This window comes from Fusarium tjaetaba (assembly GCF_013396195.1).
Source record: "Fusarium tjaetaba strain NRRL 66243 chromosome Unknown NRRL66243_c0000010, whole genome shotgun sequence".
In the NCBI taxonomy this organism is placed as follows: Eukaryota; Fungi; Ascomycota; class Sordariomycetes; order Hypocreales; family Nectriaceae; genus Fusarium; species Fusarium tjaetaba.
This window is the reverse complement of record NW_023501206.1, coordinates 379,697-397,371: the sequence shown is the minus strand read 5'-3', so window position 1 is coordinate 397,371 and position 17,675 is coordinate 379,697. Positions and strand designations below refer to the sequence as shown.

Genomic DNA, 17,675 nt, shown 5'->3' with positions numbered 1-17,675 from the left:
GATCTTTATTTGCTTCTCTGGCCAATTGCAGAGCCTATATCTGTCTAGCCTGTTTCCACAGACCTATCGAATGTCATCAGTTACTGCGGAAGAACATAGTAGGCACCTACTCAGGTACTCCGTAGAGAGTACAGGCCACAAGGGCTCCAAATGTTAAATTCCGCGCTGGAATAGGTATCTTTGCTACGGCGGAAATAGTTCTAAGATCTGTTATTAGATATTAGAAGAATAAGAGAGGATAATAAGATAGGAAAAACTAGATCTGATTCTACTAATCCAAGCGGATTAGCCAGTCAGAGAAGTATATAGTTTAATATTTAGAACCCTTGTGGCCTGTACAGAGCTCCGGATAACTACCTCGCACGTACCATTCGTTGCTTAGAGACCAGTCGCAAGAAATTTCCCTTGTCTCGTTTGAGTGGCCAATTCGCGACCGAGAAGCATGGGCAGTTCTACTCTGTGTACTCCGTAGATTCATGGCGTTTAATTCGATCGTTATGGAGCCATTATATGCTCTGCATCTGAGTTTCGAATCTATCAGCCCACTCTACATCCAATTAATGATCTGACAACTCCGGGCCTCGGCATTGGATATTTTCCCCCAAGAATGGATTACGTCATTGCCCTTCCGTTGTTTGACTTTATCATGCAACTGAGATACCTCTAAATTCAATAGTCCCTGCTCATCTATCATCTATTTCGAACAAGATCATCAACAGTAAAGTGCTCATCATGACTACATATATTCCCGCGCTCACACTGCCCGACGCGGTCTTCCTGAAGCCCGCCCTATCAGTCTTGCTGCCCATTGGCCTTGGGACAGCCGTTGGCTTCAGTGCCACTCGTGAGTTAGCCTTTTTATCCATATCAATCGATCAGTATTGACTGATTCATTATCTGGTTTTAAGAGACCCAGAAGACCTATCTTGCTCTCAAGAAACCTTCGGTTCAACCTCCGCCATGGCTGTTCGGCCCTGTCTGGACCGTCCTCTACGGGTGAGGATCCAGGCCAGGTCATTGATGTCCATAACTAACCCTTCTCAGTCTCATGGGTTATGCCGCCTACCGAGTTGCTGACATTGGCCTTTCTCCCTTCTCAGGCCCTGAGACTATCGTGAACACTCGACGTGCAATGACGCTCTACTCAATTCAACTCGGCCTCAACCTTATTTGGACCCCCCTCTTCTTCGGCCTGTATCGACCTATTGAGGCGTCGGTTGATATTGTGACGCTGCTCGGCGTCAACGGCTACCTAACTTATCTCTACAGCTCCATTGATTCTGTTGCTGCGTGGAGTCAAGTTCCCTACCTCGCCTGGCTCAGCTTTGCGACCTATCTATGCACTACCATCGGTCATTTAAACAACTGGGACCTGAAGGCCAAGGAAGCAAAGGACGAATAGGCACAGCTTATGATTAATGTAGTTCTGCTCAAGTCATGGGTATTGATCTATAAACATGGACTGTTGTATGTTGTTGCGTTTGTGTTGTTTCAAAAGCCAAACTGGCTCTATTCCCTGGAATCAAAAGTATCGTTCTTCTTATCTTCTGTCGACCCCAAGATGAACAGATAGATACCCACCCTCTATTGATGCTCCAATTCACTAATCGACATTATGTCAAACCAAAGTTTGAACGGCATAGATGCTTTGACCAGTCGCTGCTATCCGTAGATAAAATTACCTTTCAAAGTGATAATGAAATTTGGTCTATCATATACATCATCTCGGCCACTTTTATTTTCCGTGATCATCAAAAAGGAAAGTGTCGCTTCATCCCATCATAAACCATGAATATGAAAGCAGAGCTTGGTGCAGATCGGAGGCATGTAATACCACAGCCACGGTACATGCCTCGTATCCCGTGTTGTTTCCAAAGCATCGCTCCTTCTTTCCAGAATGTACGTCGTTGGCGTAGATCACTGACAGTCGAGGTTTGCATGCGTGATTTGATAGTATCTGCAGGAAAGAAGAGGAAGTTGTATGACACACCCGCCGATGCGCCAGCAATTGCTTGCTGCCAGAACGGCAAGGGTGTATCAAGAATTATCTGCTTTTCTGTTGCTGATTTCGCGGTCTTCGTCTTGAGCTGGTAGAACATGCTTGTTACAGTCTCCTTGGCACCAAACCAAGCAGAACCACCACCAGCCTCTCGAATCAGTGTACCAAGCTGACCATGCCAAAAGCCTCGAAGGCCTTCATGGCGAAAAACCTGCTTGATGACAGGTATAGGGCGGAGGGGAGGACCGGTAGTTCCATCAGCCGACATGGGAACCTGAATCCTACACTTGACAAGCTCAATTGGAGTGAGGACAAACGAAGTGAAAGCTCCAGAAAATGCACCTGTTAGCCAGAGATACGGCAGTGAAAGTCCTTGTTCTCGGGGGACTAGGCTACTCGTGAACAGTAATTCACGGCCAAGACTCTCAAATAGAAATAGACTGCTTGTTTCTGCTGCAGCACCCACTAAAGGAGCTGTGATGCCACGATACAGCCCTAAAACTCCATCACTTTTGATAGACTGCCGGAAGCAATCCAATGGACCAGAATATCTCAAGGGGAGATGATCGGGCTGACTTTGTAACCGCACTTTGACCGTATCGAACGGATACTCGATGTATTTGCCCACAGCGCCAGCAAACTGATGAAAGTCAGTATCCGAAGAACTGGCTCAGATAAAGCCACATACCGATCCGCATAGTACATCTTCGAATGCCTCCATAAGCGCCGTCTTTTCCTTGAGGGAGAAGTTGGGCGCATGGCCAGCAACCTCCACAGCTACAGGACTAGGCTCCATCGAAGCGGTGGCGCTAATTAATCGCGATCTCGACAGGAGAATTACGGTCGAAGAGGAACGGCGTATAGTATTGAGCACCCCTATTGAGGGTTGACAGGAAGAGTTGGAAAGCAGTGTCGTGACTACCTAGTAGGTACCGTCAAAAAGCTTCGAAGGAGGGGGACTCCAGTGATAGTATACTGTATACGCGATCGGAGGATGGGTCCAATAAGGTACCTTTGTTGAGGTAAGGCATGTACGTAAAGGCACTTTTCGGGCACTTGGTGTCTTTAAAATCGATGTATCGCCGAGTAGTAGCCAAAAGCTACCTAAGTGGTTGACAAGCAGGCAAATTCGAGATGTTCAGGGTGTGGGATGCATCGGATATAGGTAGCTGTGCTATGCGTTGCTGAAGAGCAGTCGCAGTCAGTGGAAGGACCGCCGAAAGTCGGTAAACGAGGATTAGAAGGATATGATTTCCTCGCAGCTACAGGGCAAGCTAGTCTGTCAGGGTGCAACGCAAATTTGTGGGCAATGCCTGTGACATATAATCGCCGCCCTGTGCTGCGAATTGGCAAGGTGAACCGTCATGCAGAGAGATGCTTGCTGTTGGGGTCGTTTTCGGGCATCGGGCCCCAAAAAGAAAATTCTCTTGACATTTCTGCATGTGACATCAGATCGCCCGCTTTTGCGAAATTCAAGCCAATCATGTTATAGCTTTCTTTATCAGATCGAACCTGCACACCTTGGAACTGGATGTTTCAAGGGTTCTGTTACGTTCAGCTCGTACAATTGTGGTTCAGCAGGGGGCGAAAGGGTTTTCTCAATGCTGTCTGATTAGGGACTGCTCTGGGTCAAATGGATCCCTTTGCAAAGTTGATATCCATGATCAATTGGAATCACTCTGTAATATGGTAATCTATTGAACCTTGACCCCCCAGGGAAGTTTCTTGACTAGCATCCTGCATGTTGATCGCTGATTGATAAGATTATCCACTCCGACACCGGCGCATCAACCGAAGACCACGAGACGTATAAGCCAACCAAACCCTAGTTGCACCTTAGGTACTAAGGTAGTCTAGTGGTCAAGGATAAGATTCTACATAGGTGGAAAACTTCCTTGACAAGAACCTTTGAAGTCTGCCAAGCAACCATCTCAGGCGCTATTTCCACATCAACCCCGTGGCGAAAACACCAATCCGTTCGGTCAAGAAACGACCAGTTTTCTCCGACTTCCCTACTACAATTTGGGCCGTTTCTCGCTGCCAACCATTGCATCGGAAATCTAGACCGATCTAAAGCCAATTTAATGTGCTCCGTAAATACTCTAGTACAGTGGTTTGCCACATATGACCCTGCACCTGTGAAAGCATCTCTCACCTTCGCATCTGATATTCGGTTCGGTTTAAATATTCTCCACCACCTCCAGAATGATGGTGGGGCAGCGGGGTGGTCGCGTTTACGCGACACGACGCGACTGCAAGTTTAATTGATTTCATTTGGTCTGGGGAATCTGTTTACCTAGGATTTCGATACACCTGGACACAATCGTTCCCAAGGAGCTGGCACAATACTCACTCTCAGTATGACCATGACACAGAATGCCGCGGATTCCAAGCCTTCGAACGGCTCACAGTCGATCAACCACGAAGAGAATCAATATCTTGATCTTGTCCGAGAAATCCTTGAAAGCGGCGAGCCTCGACCGGACCGGTAAGAGAACGTAACAACTATTACCAGGCAACAATCTAATTATCTAATAGCACAGGTACTGGCACATACTCCATTTTCGCTCCTCGGCCCCTAAAATTCTCACTGAATAAGAATGGAATCCCCATTCTTCCCCTCCTTACTACAAAGCGTGTCTTCACCCGAGCAGTCATTGCCGAGCTCCTGTGGTTCATCGAAGGCAACACTTCTTCTAACAGCCTCAGTGAAGCTGGCATCAAAATATGGGATGGCAATGGATCTCGCGAGTTTCTTGACAACCTTGGCCTCAATCATCGTGAGGTCGGCGATCTCGGTCCCGTGTATGGCTTTCAATGGCGACACTTTGGTGCCGAATATATTGATGCTAAGACGGATTACACAGGTCAGGGTGTAGACCAGCTTGCCGAGATCATTCATAAATTACGAACCAACCCTTATGACCGCCGCCTGGTTCTTTCTGCTTGGAACCCTGCCGATATGAAGAAGATGGTTCTGCCACCTTGCCACATGTTCGCGCAGTTCTACGTCTCCTATCCTCGGAGCAAGGATGACGACTCGGGAGCCAAGCCTCAAGGCCAGCTTCATTGTCAGCTATATCAAAGGTCTTGTGATATGGGTTTGGGAGTTCCCTTCAACATTGCCAGCTACGCGCTGTTAACTCACATGCTTGCCCATGTTTGTGAACTAGTTCCCGGAAGCCTCACTCATGTCATGGGTGACGCTCATGTGTACCTGGACCACGTTGACGCCCTCAACACACAATTAGAGCGTGAGCCACGAAACTTCCCCGAGTTGGAAATTTCTCGAGAAAAGGGTGGAAGTATCGACGGATGGAAAGCGGAGGATTTCACCATCAAGGGCTACGACCCTCACAAGACGATTGCGATGAAAATGTCTGTATGATTCGTGTAATAGTGTGGTGTGCTATAATCTATCGAAAGCTTAAAATAGGCGGCGTTGTCAGAGTTAAACAACGAGTCGTGTTGACTCCCGCGTGCGCTTTTATGCTTATTGAGATTGAATACTGCTTCATACCGAAACCCGATTGTCATGCACACTAGTTCCTGGATCTGTTTATTCGTATATGCTTCCTGAAATGATTGGTACGACAGCTCATAATGCTAGAGTCAGATGGTGATGTTTAAATCGGAATGAAGAACAAAAGTGACGACTCGGGAGCACGCGGGATGTTGATTAATAATTTACAAGTTATACAATGGCTGGTGCATTTGTGTGCAGTCAACACACTTATCCAGATAACCATCCGAACCCAGGAGTCGTGAACCCTGACATTGCGATGCTACACTGAAAAGGCATTTTACTGCTTCTTCTTAGTGGAGGCTTTGCTAGGGGAACCCTCCTTCTTTTCCGACGCCTCCTTAGCATCGACAGCGGCGGCGTCATCAGCTTCCTTCTTCTCAGCATACCACTCGCCGACTTGCAGAACGAGAATTCCAACAAGAACAAGGGCAAGAATGGTATTGCTGGCCGAAAGAACCTTCAAACTGTCCTCGCGACCCAGAACAAGCTCGCCGCTCTCACCCTCATGAGTCTTGCCATCGAAGCCGTCGTTGGTCCAGATCTCGGCACTAACACTTCGGAGAGCCTTGACAATGTTGGCGACGTAGACACCGAAACCAATCAGGTAGAGAATGAGGGACGCGCCGTCAAACAGGAAGTTGGCCTCGCTGGGACGGAAGAGCTTGATGAAGAAACCGATGAAGCCGATAGAGATGACAATGTGGAGGATACGGCTAATGAGCGCCGGAGATTGGTGTACAAACTTCAGATGTGTTTCGAGGTGATCAAAGAAGTTATCGGGCACAGGAGCCTTGGTCCATAGAAGAGGGAAGTCGTAAGGGAATGAGGCAAAAAGGATGCCCAGGAAGAAGCACACAGCTGGAGATATGGATCAGTACGAGTGTGATCAATTGATCACAATACGGGAAACTTACGAGCGATGATCATAAAGGTGGCAAATGAACCGGATCCATGGTAATTCTTCGACCTGGTGTTCTTTGAATAGTCGATGAAGGAGGTCATGATGATTGAGTTGGAGGGGCTTTGTGAGGCAAAAGGTTTGTCGCAAAATGCGGAGTTGCGTAGGAGGCGTCCCGTGACAGCTGGACGACGACAATGCGCGAGAATTGAGGCAGATAAGGAATATCGTAACGCGCTCGAGATCAAACTCGGTGATAGTGACGATGGACGTGTAGGATAGATGTGGAGGAGGAGAGGAGAGAACTGAAGAGAGGTGGTGGGACGAAAGTAAGGGTACCACCCGGCTAGGCTAGCGGGCAACCTACCTTAGGTACCTTCCAAATCGGTGGTAGACTGGAGATTTGCGGAGTACCTATAGGCAGTGTGCGGAGCCACAACTGAGGTTTGATAACAAAATCCGCAAACATTGTCTAGTTATTTTACATATTCAGGGAACTTGTAGTTTGGATAATTGTTCTCGTTCTGACTTCCATAATATCAAGGTCCTGACCTGCCTCTTTGCCACTGGAATCTCGAGACTCACGAGAGAGAGAGAGCCGTCTTATTAATATACCGGCGAATTCCCAGAATAGATAGATGTTATAACAGGAGACTCAAGATCTTTGGAGGCTAATATCCCTATCAATGCCACAATCAAATGCCTACAATTGAATTGTGAATTGATAGCTTGAATCGTTTCCCAACGTTTTCTTCGTCTTGCCAATCCAGAAGACACCCTTTGTTCCAGGGGGTGCCTTGATCTGAACGGTCATTTTCTTTGACTTGATGGACCACTTAACTTCGATTTCTCCTGATGGATATAGAGGAACCTTTGCTCTCGCATGAGAAAGACCCATGTGAACTCCAAGCTCAGGGTTCACCACCCAGTTCTTGTAACCGAAGCCCTGAACGCCATTGGCACTTCGTAAACCAGCGACCCATTCAGTGAGGATGTAGGTTGCGGCGCCTCCCCACGGGTGACCCAGGCTTGTGAAAGCACCCAGGCCTGGCTGACCGATAGCCGTGAGATACTCCCAACTTGCGCCGCTCCTTGTCTCGGGGTCTTTCAGCATTGCCCCCCAGACGTTGTATATCAGCTTGGAGGCCCTGCCCCAGTCCTCGGCGGCAAGAATGGCCTGGAGGAGAAGTCCGTTAGTGTTAGGAGAGATCTTGGTCTCGATATCGTGATCATTGAGGTTCGAGCGATCTTTGTATCCCAGGCCAAGTTCTAACTCGCCAAGGGCTGCAACAGCAGACACTGCTCGTTCCTTTGACGCCACATGAGATGAAAGGCAGAAAGCAGTACCAGCTACTGAGGACGTATTTAGTTCTCCCAGAGCATAGCCATAGGTTCCCAGGACTTTGTTCCATAGTTTCTGGTTAATCGATCGTGCCAAGTCAGTCGCCAAGTTACGATACTCCGAAGACGTTTTCTTGCCAATTGCTTCGGCGATGTCTGCAGCAGCATTGAGGGTCTCGACTGTGGCACAAGAGCCCAAGGACCCTCCCTGGGCAGCACCGAGGAAGGCAAAGCCAAAGTCAGCAAGGCCGCTTGTAGAATTGATGTTGCTGGCGAGCCACGAAAGCTGCTTTTCCCACTGGGCCCAAGTCTTCCTCGCGTATTGGAGGTCGTTTGTCTGCCGGATGTAGTGGGCGAATGCAAGGAAGCCCAAAAGCTGATAATCGTCCAGACCGTAGACTCTTTCTAGCGAAAGGGTCACAGTTTTGGTAGGGTCATAACCAAGATAGGGGGCTATGGCTATTTGCCCACTGCGGATTTGAGTCTGCAGCAAGAAGTCGAAAGTACCTCTGGTATAGTTGAATCCACCCGTACTGGCCCCGATGATGCGAGATGTATGGTAGAAATCGCCCAACCAAACAAGGCGATCTCTTTTCGGGCCATCAAGACAAACAGTACCCAGGTTTTCCTGCGTCCCGTACTCAACTAGCGTTTCTGGGCTGGTCAAAGGGTTCCTGTATATTACCGATTTGTTCGCCGTGTCATAGGCAATGACATTCCGGAAATATGCTGCTTGGTCTTGCCAAGCACCAAACCCGAAAGGACCAGTTGTAGATACAGGTTTTCCTCCAGGGGCGTAATTTGTCAAGTCGACTTTTAGAACTTCTCGTCCATCAACTGAAATCTCCAGCTTCCCATTTTCGCCAAACACTGACTTGATGCGGTACCAGGTCTTTTCCTTCACTGAGAATGGAATCTTGGTCGAAGCCAAGATATAAGATGGCAACGTGGTCTGGTTGACAAATCCAAACCCACTTGCTAGAAGAAGAGTGTTTGGGGGCGTCACAGTTTTGTTAGTGTTGGCGAAGGACGACCTGGAAGGCATTTCTCCGGTTAACTGAATGTGGAGGCCATCTAATGCTAATGGTTGCGCCTGGGGATTTATTAGTTAGGAATATCGCATTGAGACAAGAGTTGTGTGTTATACCATTGCCCACCAGAGTCCACCTCTGTCGATGAAAGCATCAAACTCCAGTGTATAGTTGGCGAAAGAATGGCCTTCAATGGTCATTGCTGGGCGTTGGTTGGCGACATATGCACCGTTGTTGGGATCAATTTGCCATACTGCTGGCTGTGTAGACTTTCCCAAGCACGAATCAATCGTTGCCTGAGCACCAAGCTTCCAGATGTCGTTCAAAATGTTGTCACTGCAGGAGAAGGCACCGGGAAGGTCTCGAACTTCCACTGTGTTGATGGTCGACTCAAGCCCCACGTTTCTGATAGTCACAAAACTGTCAGTCAGAAGCCGAAGGGCTTGCCATCGTTGCCCCCCTTGAACGAATCTTGATTTGTAACAACCTGGTTGTGTGATATTGAGTGTTTCGACTCGAAAGCTGTTTGCCTGACCCGTATTAAAAAGATAGGGACCATCTGACCACGGCTCTTTGAGGTAAACAAAAGCCTCACTGAACCTCAGCTCAATTTGGACCGGCTTCTCCAGTTCGAGGACTTCAAAGAAGGGTAGCCCAGCACGCTCAGTCCCGTAATCAACTGTGGCAACGCGGGATTTTGAGTTGAGGGTGAAACTGCTGAGCTTGGACGTCTTGGCTTTGTAACTTGTATCTACAGCAATTCCATCTGGCCAGAATGACGGAGTCACGTTTCGACATGGTTTCGACGTTGATCTTGATGTGCCTAACGAGGCAGAAGAAATCTGTAAGAGAATTACGAGGATAGACTTGAAAGCAAGCATGATGGTGAAGTACAAATGGCTGGTTCGTCATTTCTCCCCCTCCCAAGATGCCCAGGCTCACCGTCTCCTTTTGTATTGTATGGAAGCAATGGCTATGCCATTTGGAAATCACTGTCGGCAGAAGATGCACCGAGATGATCTGCAGAAGCTTGAAGGTATAAATGAGGCCCAGGCTTTCGGTTCGGCATTTCCTCCACATACCGATTCCGATGAACGAAAACTACCCCAGATTCAATTATGCTTTCCCCGCATTCTGATGAAACCTCCGATATAGTATAGAGGTATTTTGTGCATTTGTTAATACTTCTGGTGATGCTCTCTATGTAGATCAAACAGTGTAACATTAATAATTCAAAGGAATCTAGAGGCTGCCTAAAGATTCCCCCATAAAGCCCCGATAAATCGATGCTGTTGATAAGTAAGGTAGGCAAAACGAGGCCTAACATATATTGTTATCATATTCGATATATAGACTTCCTGTCAAGCTGAATAGTTTTATGATCAGACTGTTCCTTAACATTCGCATAGCTTATCCATTTAAATTCAATATTCGAAGCACATATTTTATTCTGCATGAAAGAGGGTGCCCCGACAACAAAGAGACACCAGTATCAGCAAGTTAGCTTTTATGCTGGAAAAAGTAGGCAACTTGAAGCTAGAAAATGATACAGTCAATATTTTATTTTAAAGTTTCGTACTTTCACTCTCAGAGTGGCTTCTTTGCTGGCGGAGCTAACCCAAGGAACAATTTTGAGGTCGCCCATCACCTGTGCCTTAATCAAGGTCACTGTAGCCCCAAGAACTAGGCAGTGTTGGGTGCTACATATATTATTTGGCTCCGTAACCGAAAGAGTCTCGCAACATGGCCTTGGCAATCATAGATTGAGCTACTTTTCTCATAGCTATGCAAGGTCCTGTCATCATCTCTGAACGCAACCATGGTATGAGCGGATGGTCACTGAGATTGCTTGACTAGCCATACTTTAAGAGACTTGAATAGATCGAATCTCCGGTACTCTCCGGGTAAAGCCATGCTAATGGCAGGATTGGGGAATCCATCAATGTCTCTGTGCATTCCAGTGGTTGCATTACCATGGAAAAGCTCTCCCACCGTTCCTCATAAACAGAAAATGGTTTTTGAACGAAGTGACTTTGGTTTCTTCCTGTATAATTTAAAGTGTGTTTTGCCCTGTCGCTTTCCTTCCGTTGGCGTCTTAGCTCAACCGGGACCCGAGATCCATGAAGCACAACTTGATTGTCAGATATGGTCAATGCCTCCAGAACAGCTGCGATGCTTCTGACGACGGTCACATTCTGCAAGTCACAAGAAATGCCTGCGTCTAATGGAACAGTACCGGGCATATATAGAGAGTCTGGACGGTACAAATACCATGGCTGCTACAATGAAACCATGCAGATACAGGATTCGGCACAGGAGCGGGCTCTGATCGGCGGCTCCCACCTTGTAATGGCAGGCAAGATGACAGTGCCCATTTGTCTCGAGTTCTGTGCCTCGAATGGTACGCAGTATCAGTACGCTGGACTCGAATGGTCAAGGTATGTTTTGAGCGTCCTGATCTCTAAAAACTGTCTAATGGATTTCACCGATAGGGAATGCTGGTGTGCGCTGTATCTGTCGAGCCTTTCAGTCAGACTCAACGACGGAGAATGCGAGAACTCATGTGAAGGCAATTCGTCTCAAGTTTGTGGCGGGCCGTTGAAGTTGAGCGTGTACGAACTTGCAAAGGGCGAGGATACGCCAGATGGAGTTACCATCAACCAAATACCCAGGGGTTTGTTTGTGTTGAGTCTCATATTTGGAACGTCTCTCCTATCGGTCTGACATATAAACATGTTGGCACTGGGTAGAATCCAAGAGAAAAATATGGAAAATCATGAAAAGGGGGGATATGATTGTGATCTATGGTGTCATGGTTTCCTGTATGTAATCAGCGTTTTTCAGAGCTTCAATGGAGCCATGGCTAGTTGCTTTACAGCATCCTGCACAATCACTTTGATAGCTTCAACCGATCGTCTCCAAACTTCCTGTCCTCGCCCCCTTCTACCATCCTGCTCAACTATCACATCCAACCACTTGACCAACTTGGTTGCTTTTTCCAAATCGCGTTCTTCCTGGATGACCTTCACTAGGAAATCTTCCAGAACCGCTAAGTCCCGGCGGTGCGGGCCCAACCTTCTTGTGTCTGAATGCCAAGCATCTATCATATCTTTAATCTCCCGCGTTGAGGTAACTCCTGAGGTAGAAAATGAGATCTTGCGTGGCAATACCGGAAATTGGATTCTACACTGGCCACCTGGCAATAGTCCTTCAGGATCAGGCGTGCTGCTCCTACGCAAAGGTATCTCCAGACTTGTCTCTCTGGCTCTCTGACGCTTTCTATGTTCCTCAACGACCTCTCTTCGCATTTCTTCAGGTAGCTCGGCGAGAAATTCTGGATCCAGCTCTTCAATATCTTCATCCTCGAAAGCGTCGTCAACTTGATTCAGCGAAAGGAAGTTGGTTTGTAAAAGACCGGCTTGGGCATCCCGTTGCCGCTGAGCTTTGCCAAATAACCCCCGTGGCCGACCGCGTTTCGATGGAGTAGAGGGTTTCCTCAATTCCGTTGCTCTATCCTTATGTGGGAACTTGAGAGGTGTCGTTTGCCTGGTTTTTCGTCCGTAGGTGGCCAGGATCTCGGTCTTCACTTGATCCGGTAACGCATTAAAAACTTCCGGATCAACTTGAGTTGGGCATGCGTCAGATGGCATGCAGTCCTGGGATCTTGATTCGGTTATAGGAGACTTGATGCGGATACCTGATATTCGTGACCCCTGGGCCATCAGTTTATGGCGAATGCTGTTGGGGAGCTCTGCAAGGATGGTGGCGTCCGTGTTACTAGGAATAATGAACTGGGTTCCAGAAACATTCAGAGGCGTCTTTGCTTTCACGTCATCGTCGCTGGCCTTGGTCAATGCCATAGCAGGATGGACCTTTTGCTTTCGAGGTGTCAATGGATCATCAGCGATAGGATCCTGACAGATATCACGGCTCGGTGTCTGCCTCTGTTTTCCAGGGCTCTCAATTTCATCAATTTGCTCCGTTGAGGAAGCTTCCCGGGCTGGTGACGGTTTTGTAAACGTCCCGAAAGCCAACTTTTTCTGGCTACCACCAGGGGCCGCAAAGTTGAATTTGACAGGTTCCAGCTTCGTCATTTGTACTCCGATTCCACGCAAATCACCAGGGCTGAATTTCCAAGACCGTAGTATGTTGACAGCCTCCTTGCCGATTGCTTGGCCATCATTGGTGGCTACCCCAAAGGTAATGCTCTTGTTGAACGTGTCACATTTACCATGTCCTAGGGATTTTGGAGGGTCCAGGGGAGCGTCTATCGCTCTCCGCATGATCTTCATCGTGAACTGACGTCCTTTCACATTTTCACTCGAAAGTCTCTTCTCAAGTTCCTTGCACAAATGAAAGACGAATTCTTCTGCTTCCGGCTGGCAGATAAATCGGATGCCCCAGTTAACTTCTGCTGAGACAGATTTTCGAGGTGGTTGTTCTCCAACTTCTGAACGATCAATACCACGGGCATATTCCCAGAGTTTCTCGCCTGTTTTAGGTCCAAGAATTGATGTGAGGCGCTCTTTCGAAACCTCTCGAAGGTCCTTAACGTGAGTAACACCGATGTCCTCAAGCTTCCCACCAATACTCCGGGCAACCCCAGGAAGCTGGTCCACTTTGAGATCCCCCATTACGTGCAAGACACTTTCAGATTTCAGTTGATATTGACCTGCAGGTTTCGCTTTCCGAAGTGCCACTTTGGCTTGCAATATGTTTGCTCCAATGCCTACCGAAACATGGCAACCCGTCAGAGATTTGACCTTGTCGCGAAGATTCTTTGCAAGCTTGTCTGCCATGTCATGCTCCCGAGCCGTGTTTTCGGTATCAGAGCCCGTGCCCACAGAGTTGGAATTTGTCAAAACGATTGACGTTATGTCCACGAGAGCCTCATCAATACTCACACTCTGCACCAAGCCGCCAATTTCTAAGATTGACTCATAAAATAGACGGCTCGCTTCTTCGTATGCAGGAAAGTCATAGGGGAGCACCTTTAGTTCGGGGCACACTTCAAGTGCCGATTTCATCCACATCCCATTCTTAACGCCAAATTCTCGTGCAGGATAGTTGCAGCTTGCAATTTCCGACCCGGAACCTGTGCTATGGGCGACGACAGCTGGCTTATCGATATACTCGGGACTTTTCTTTAATGAAACTGCACAGAAGAAGCTGTCAAAGTCAACATGCATGACGTATCGTCTCGGGGAAGGTCGCTTCTTGACGTGCAGACGAGATTGACCCTTTTCTGCAGCAAGCCGTTGCATCTTCGATTTCAGCTCGGCTTTCCATGTTGAGAGATGATGTAGTCGACTTTCGGAGTAGTACTGTCTAAGGAAATCCGGATTGGCCGTTGAGGACTTCCTTAACCTGGGGTCAGACAATAACATTGCATTATGCTCCTCGGATGTCAATGGCTTCGAGGTGTCCGGGTGTGTATGTATGAATGGTGCTACAGACACAGGAAGAATTCCTGTTTCCGATCCCAACATTTCGCCATCAATTGTCTCTAAATCTAGTGGAGCCACAACTGGCTGACCCTTAGGAGACACACTTGGGGGAGCTACTGGCTTCTTAACGTAGGAATTATTGACATCTGCCCTTAGAGGTGTCGTGTCTACACCATTTGGAGGACAAACAGGGGTCCGAGCTGTCTCAGCAGCTTGACTTAGAGACTGGCTAGGGAAAGAAGATGCTTTGAATTGGTTCGCGTAGAAACTGTTCTCTGTTTGTTCACGGTAGCCTTGTTTCGTACGAGGGGTTGACGGTGACAGGCCGCTACTAACGTCGAACTTGAGAACTTTTTGTCTTGGTCCTTCATCCAGAACCCGATAGCCAGACCACGGGAGGATTTGCCCAGCCTTGATAGATTCTATGATCCATGCCGGTTTAACGATCCGGTACCGGCTGAACTCGACAGATTTCTTGGGCGGGAGCGTCGAGGCAACGATATGAGTCGCCATTGTTTTCGAATCCAGGTATTGCAGAAACCCACCACCGTGCTGCACAATCTCACGATGAAGACTAAATCTTATCAGTAAGAGAACCCTATCCAGGATAAGAAAACAAGCATACACATGCAATGGTGGTTGGGTATATCCAGTAACGTGAACAACAATCCCTTTGAATATTTGAGGTTTGTCTGAGCTGGCACGTATTTCAGCATCGAGGTTTTGAAGCTTGATCTTCTTGCGCCTGAAATAGTCGTTGAACCCATTAAATTCACTGCCCTCGTATTCTTCCCCTCTTTCATCTTCGAATTTGTGCGTCTCGATACGCTTTCTAACTTGCGAGGAGTTTTTCTCAAGAACACTCCCCATTCTGGTTGTCTTCCCGATCAACTTGTCGATGCAATAATCTTAACGATAATGGTAGTGGCGATGGTGATCCGCCAGTTAACAGAGTTCGATCATCACAACTCAGCCTCGGACTTGAATTTGATGATGAGAGACAGGTTATGCAGAGAAGGGTTCAACACCACTGTTGGAAACGCTAATGCTTCAACACTAGCGTTGTGGCGATGAAGTGAGTTGTCACACGAATGAAGAAACCTGAATGATGTCGAAAGCGCGTAAAGTGGAACGCCGAAACGCGAATAAACACGATAACCCGAGATGATGCTTGCACAGCCACATACACTAGCCACATCGAGCCAGGTCCTGGAGTTCCATCTACATCCTCAGATCAAACCCATTTACCAATTACGTCCTTCTGTGGGTGTTTGCCGCTGCGATGAATAACGAACAGTTCCGAAAACTGTTGGCTGCGAATGCAAAAAAGAACTCCGATAGTCAACATGGTGCGCCTGCAGGCTCATCATCGGCAGGCACTAGGAATGCGCTCGGTTCGAGGCAACGATCGAGCATCCCAATGACACCGTAAGTACTTCTGCACTCCCAAGAACGGCATATCTAATGTATCAATACAGACGCGCTCTAGGGGGTGCTCAAGCGGACTTTGCGCGACAACTGGCCGAGCGAAACAACGCGGTTCGACCTCAAAAGAAGTTCAAATCTTACGATCCAAAAGGCGTCAAACTCGCCTCGGGCTACGTCGACCGGTCAAAAGAACGTGACGAGGAAATAAAGGATGATCGGGAACAACAACTAAAAGACCTTGAAGAACAGCTCAAGAACGAGGAGATCGACCGGGAGACATTTGAGAACCGTCGATTCGAGATTGCAGGAGGCGATTTAAGTAGCACGCATCTAGTTAAAGGGCTCGACTTTAAGCTCCTACAACGAATCCGCCGCGGAGAAGATATATATGGAGAGAAAAAAGACGGAGCCGAGCCACAGCCCGAGCCCACCGCCGAGATTGACGTCGACGACGAATTTGAACAGCTGGAAGAGAAGCAGGAAGTTCAGGTAGTGCCCAAAGAGAAACCCGAGACAAAAAAGAAAGGCCAATTATCTACAGTGTCACTGGCACCCGGGAAGAAACGAACACGGGATCAAATTCTTGCAGAATTAAAGGCATCAAGAAAAGCTGCCAAAGCACAGCAAGGGAATGTGCTTGGCGACCGTTTCAAGAAGGTCGGTAGCAAACAGGAGGCAGGATCGCGAATAGAGAGAGACAGCAAAGGACGAGAGGTTTTAATCATTGTGGATGAAGATGGACATGAAAAGAGGAAGGTTCGGAAAGTTCAGCCTGGTGCTAAGAAAATTGATGAAGGTGATGGGATCGGACTTCTCATGCCAGACAAAAATTCAAAGCCGCTTGGCATGGAGGTTCCAGAACAATATAGGAAAAGGGGGGAGCCCGAGGAGGACGAAGACATCGACATCTTCGACGGCGTGGGTGATGATTACGATCCACTGGCTGGGATAGACGATTCAGGCTCAGACTCTGATGCGAACGAAGATTCGAAGAAGATAGAACAAGGAATAATGGATGAAGGGAATATTGCTAACCCATCGATGCAACCGCCACCAAAACCACTAGCACCTCGAAATTACTTCCAGGGAGCAAAGACGGGTCTAGTGTCAGAGGAGCAGAGCAAAGCGCCATCTATGTCAGATCCCGCCATCATGGCAGCGATCAAGCGGGCAGCGGCTCTCAATCCTATCAAGAAGGCCAGGGATCCTGCTGAAGAAGATGACGACGATGACGACGGTCAAACTGAAGGAATGAAGCAGGAGGCGATGGAGGAAAAAAGAAGGAGGCTTCTACAAATGGCGGATCGCGATGATGAAGATCTCGATATGGGCTTCGGTACTAGTCGGTTTGCCGACGAAGAAGACTTTGACGACAGCAAGGTCAAGCTTTCAACCTGGGGAGATAAAGATGACGATGGCGAGGGGCAATCAAAAGGAGGGCAATCAAAACGAAAGCGAGGCCCGAAGAAGAGAAAGGGTGACGTTAATAATGCTGCAGATGTACTGCGGGTTATGGAAGCGCGCAAGAAGTCATGATGAACGGTATGAGGTTCTCCGTTTAGTATACCTATCATGAAACATATCTTGGTCGGCACGAAGCCGAGGCTCGATAACCCCCCTCCAGGTGCTGTATTTAGGATTGTATACCTTAACGTAATACTTATTCAACTTTTCAAGTCACATTTACCGTGGAAGCAAAAGACCTATCAATCGTCTCCTGGGTCATAGCCACCTGCTTTAAGAGGAAGCTGTTTGACATTGTTAGCTTGCGCCAAGTTGTTAGTTGGTAAATAAGTCAGGCTTCCTTGGTGACAATCTAAACCAACAAAGTGAGGGGAAAACACCCCACTACGACATACCGTACCTAGGCAAGCCAAACTGTTTCAGCGTCCACCTTGGTAATAGGTCTCTCGGTTTGTGGAAATGTCACAACTTCAACAACTCACCTACAGAATCGTATTTCCCTCAGTTGGTCAAGTGAACATTATCCCCATCCCACCCATAT

General features: G+C 47.9%; 7 protein-coding genes across 7 annotated transcripts; 3 read left to right on the top strand and 4 right to left on the bottom strand.

Annotated features, from left to right (window-relative positions):
* Positions 1-732: 732 nt before the first annotated feature.
* Positions 733-1,402, top strand: FTJAE_311 (benzodiazapine receptor; the record flags this gene model as incomplete). The annotated part of the gene is made up of 3 exons (XM_037349372.1): positions 733-844; positions 909-996; positions 1,045-1,402. The coding sequence occupies 3 exons, from the start codon at positions 733-735 to the stop codon at positions 1,400-1,402; spliced, it is 558 nt and encodes a 185-aa protein (XP_037212659.1).
* A 349-nt stretch (positions 1,403-1,751) lies between these two features.
* FTJAE_310 (amino-acid transporter Arg-13) lies at positions 1,752-2,795 on the bottom strand (the record flags this gene model as incomplete). The annotated part of the gene is made up of 2 exons (XM_037349361.1): positions 1,752-2,639; positions 2,688-2,795. The coding sequence occupies 2 exons, from the start codon at positions 2,793-2,795 to the stop codon at positions 1,752-1,754; spliced, it is 996 nt and encodes a 331-aa protein (XP_037212658.1).
* Positions 2,796-4,359: 1,564 nt separating this feature from the next.
* Positions 4,360-5,387, top strand: FTJAE_309 (thymidylate synthase; the record flags this gene model as incomplete). Its single annotated transcript, XM_037349349.1, has 2 exons — positions 4,360-4,487; positions 4,538-5,387. The coding sequence occupies 2 exons, from the start codon at positions 4,360-4,362 to the stop codon at positions 5,385-5,387; spliced, it is 978 nt and encodes a 325-aa protein (XP_037212657.1).
* A 415-nt stretch (positions 5,388-5,802) lies between these two features.
* FTJAE_308 (SHR3-endoplasmatic reticulum membrane) lies at positions 5,803-6,527 on the bottom strand (the record flags this gene model as incomplete). Its single annotated transcript, XM_037349338.1, has 2 exons — positions 5,803-6,383; positions 6,440-6,527. The coding sequence occupies 2 exons, from the start codon at positions 6,525-6,527 to the stop codon at positions 5,803-5,805; spliced, it is 669 nt and encodes a 222-aa protein (XP_037212656.1).
* Positions 6,528-7,126: 599 nt separating this feature from the next.
* FTJAE_307 (alpha-L-rhamnosidase A) lies at positions 7,127-9,676 on the bottom strand (the record flags this gene model as incomplete). Its single annotated transcript, XM_037349327.1, has 2 exons — positions 7,127-8,857; positions 8,912-9,676. 2 exons carry the CDS (start codon positions 9,674-9,676, stop codon positions 7,127-7,129), a joined length of 2,496 nt encoding a protein of 831 aa, XP_037212655.1.
* Positions 9,677-11,635: 1,959 nt separating this feature from the next.
* FTJAE_306 (DNA repair REV1) lies at positions 11,636-15,112 on the bottom strand (the record flags this gene model as incomplete). Its single annotated transcript, XM_037349316.1, has 2 exons — positions 11,636-14,816; positions 14,868-15,112. The coding sequence occupies 2 exons, from the start codon at positions 15,110-15,112 to the stop codon at positions 11,636-11,638; spliced, it is 3,426 nt and encodes a 1,141-aa protein (XP_037212654.1).
* A 412-nt stretch (positions 15,113-15,524) lies between these two features.
* Positions 15,525-17,206, top strand: FTJAE_305 (uncharacterized protein; the record flags this gene model as incomplete). Its single annotated transcript, XM_037349305.1, has 2 exons — positions 15,525-15,670; positions 15,721-17,206. 2 exons carry the CDS (start codon positions 15,525-15,527, stop codon positions 17,204-17,206), a joined length of 1,632 nt encoding a protein of 543 aa, XP_037212653.1.
* Between the last annotated feature and the right edge of the window lie 469 nt (positions 17,207-17,675).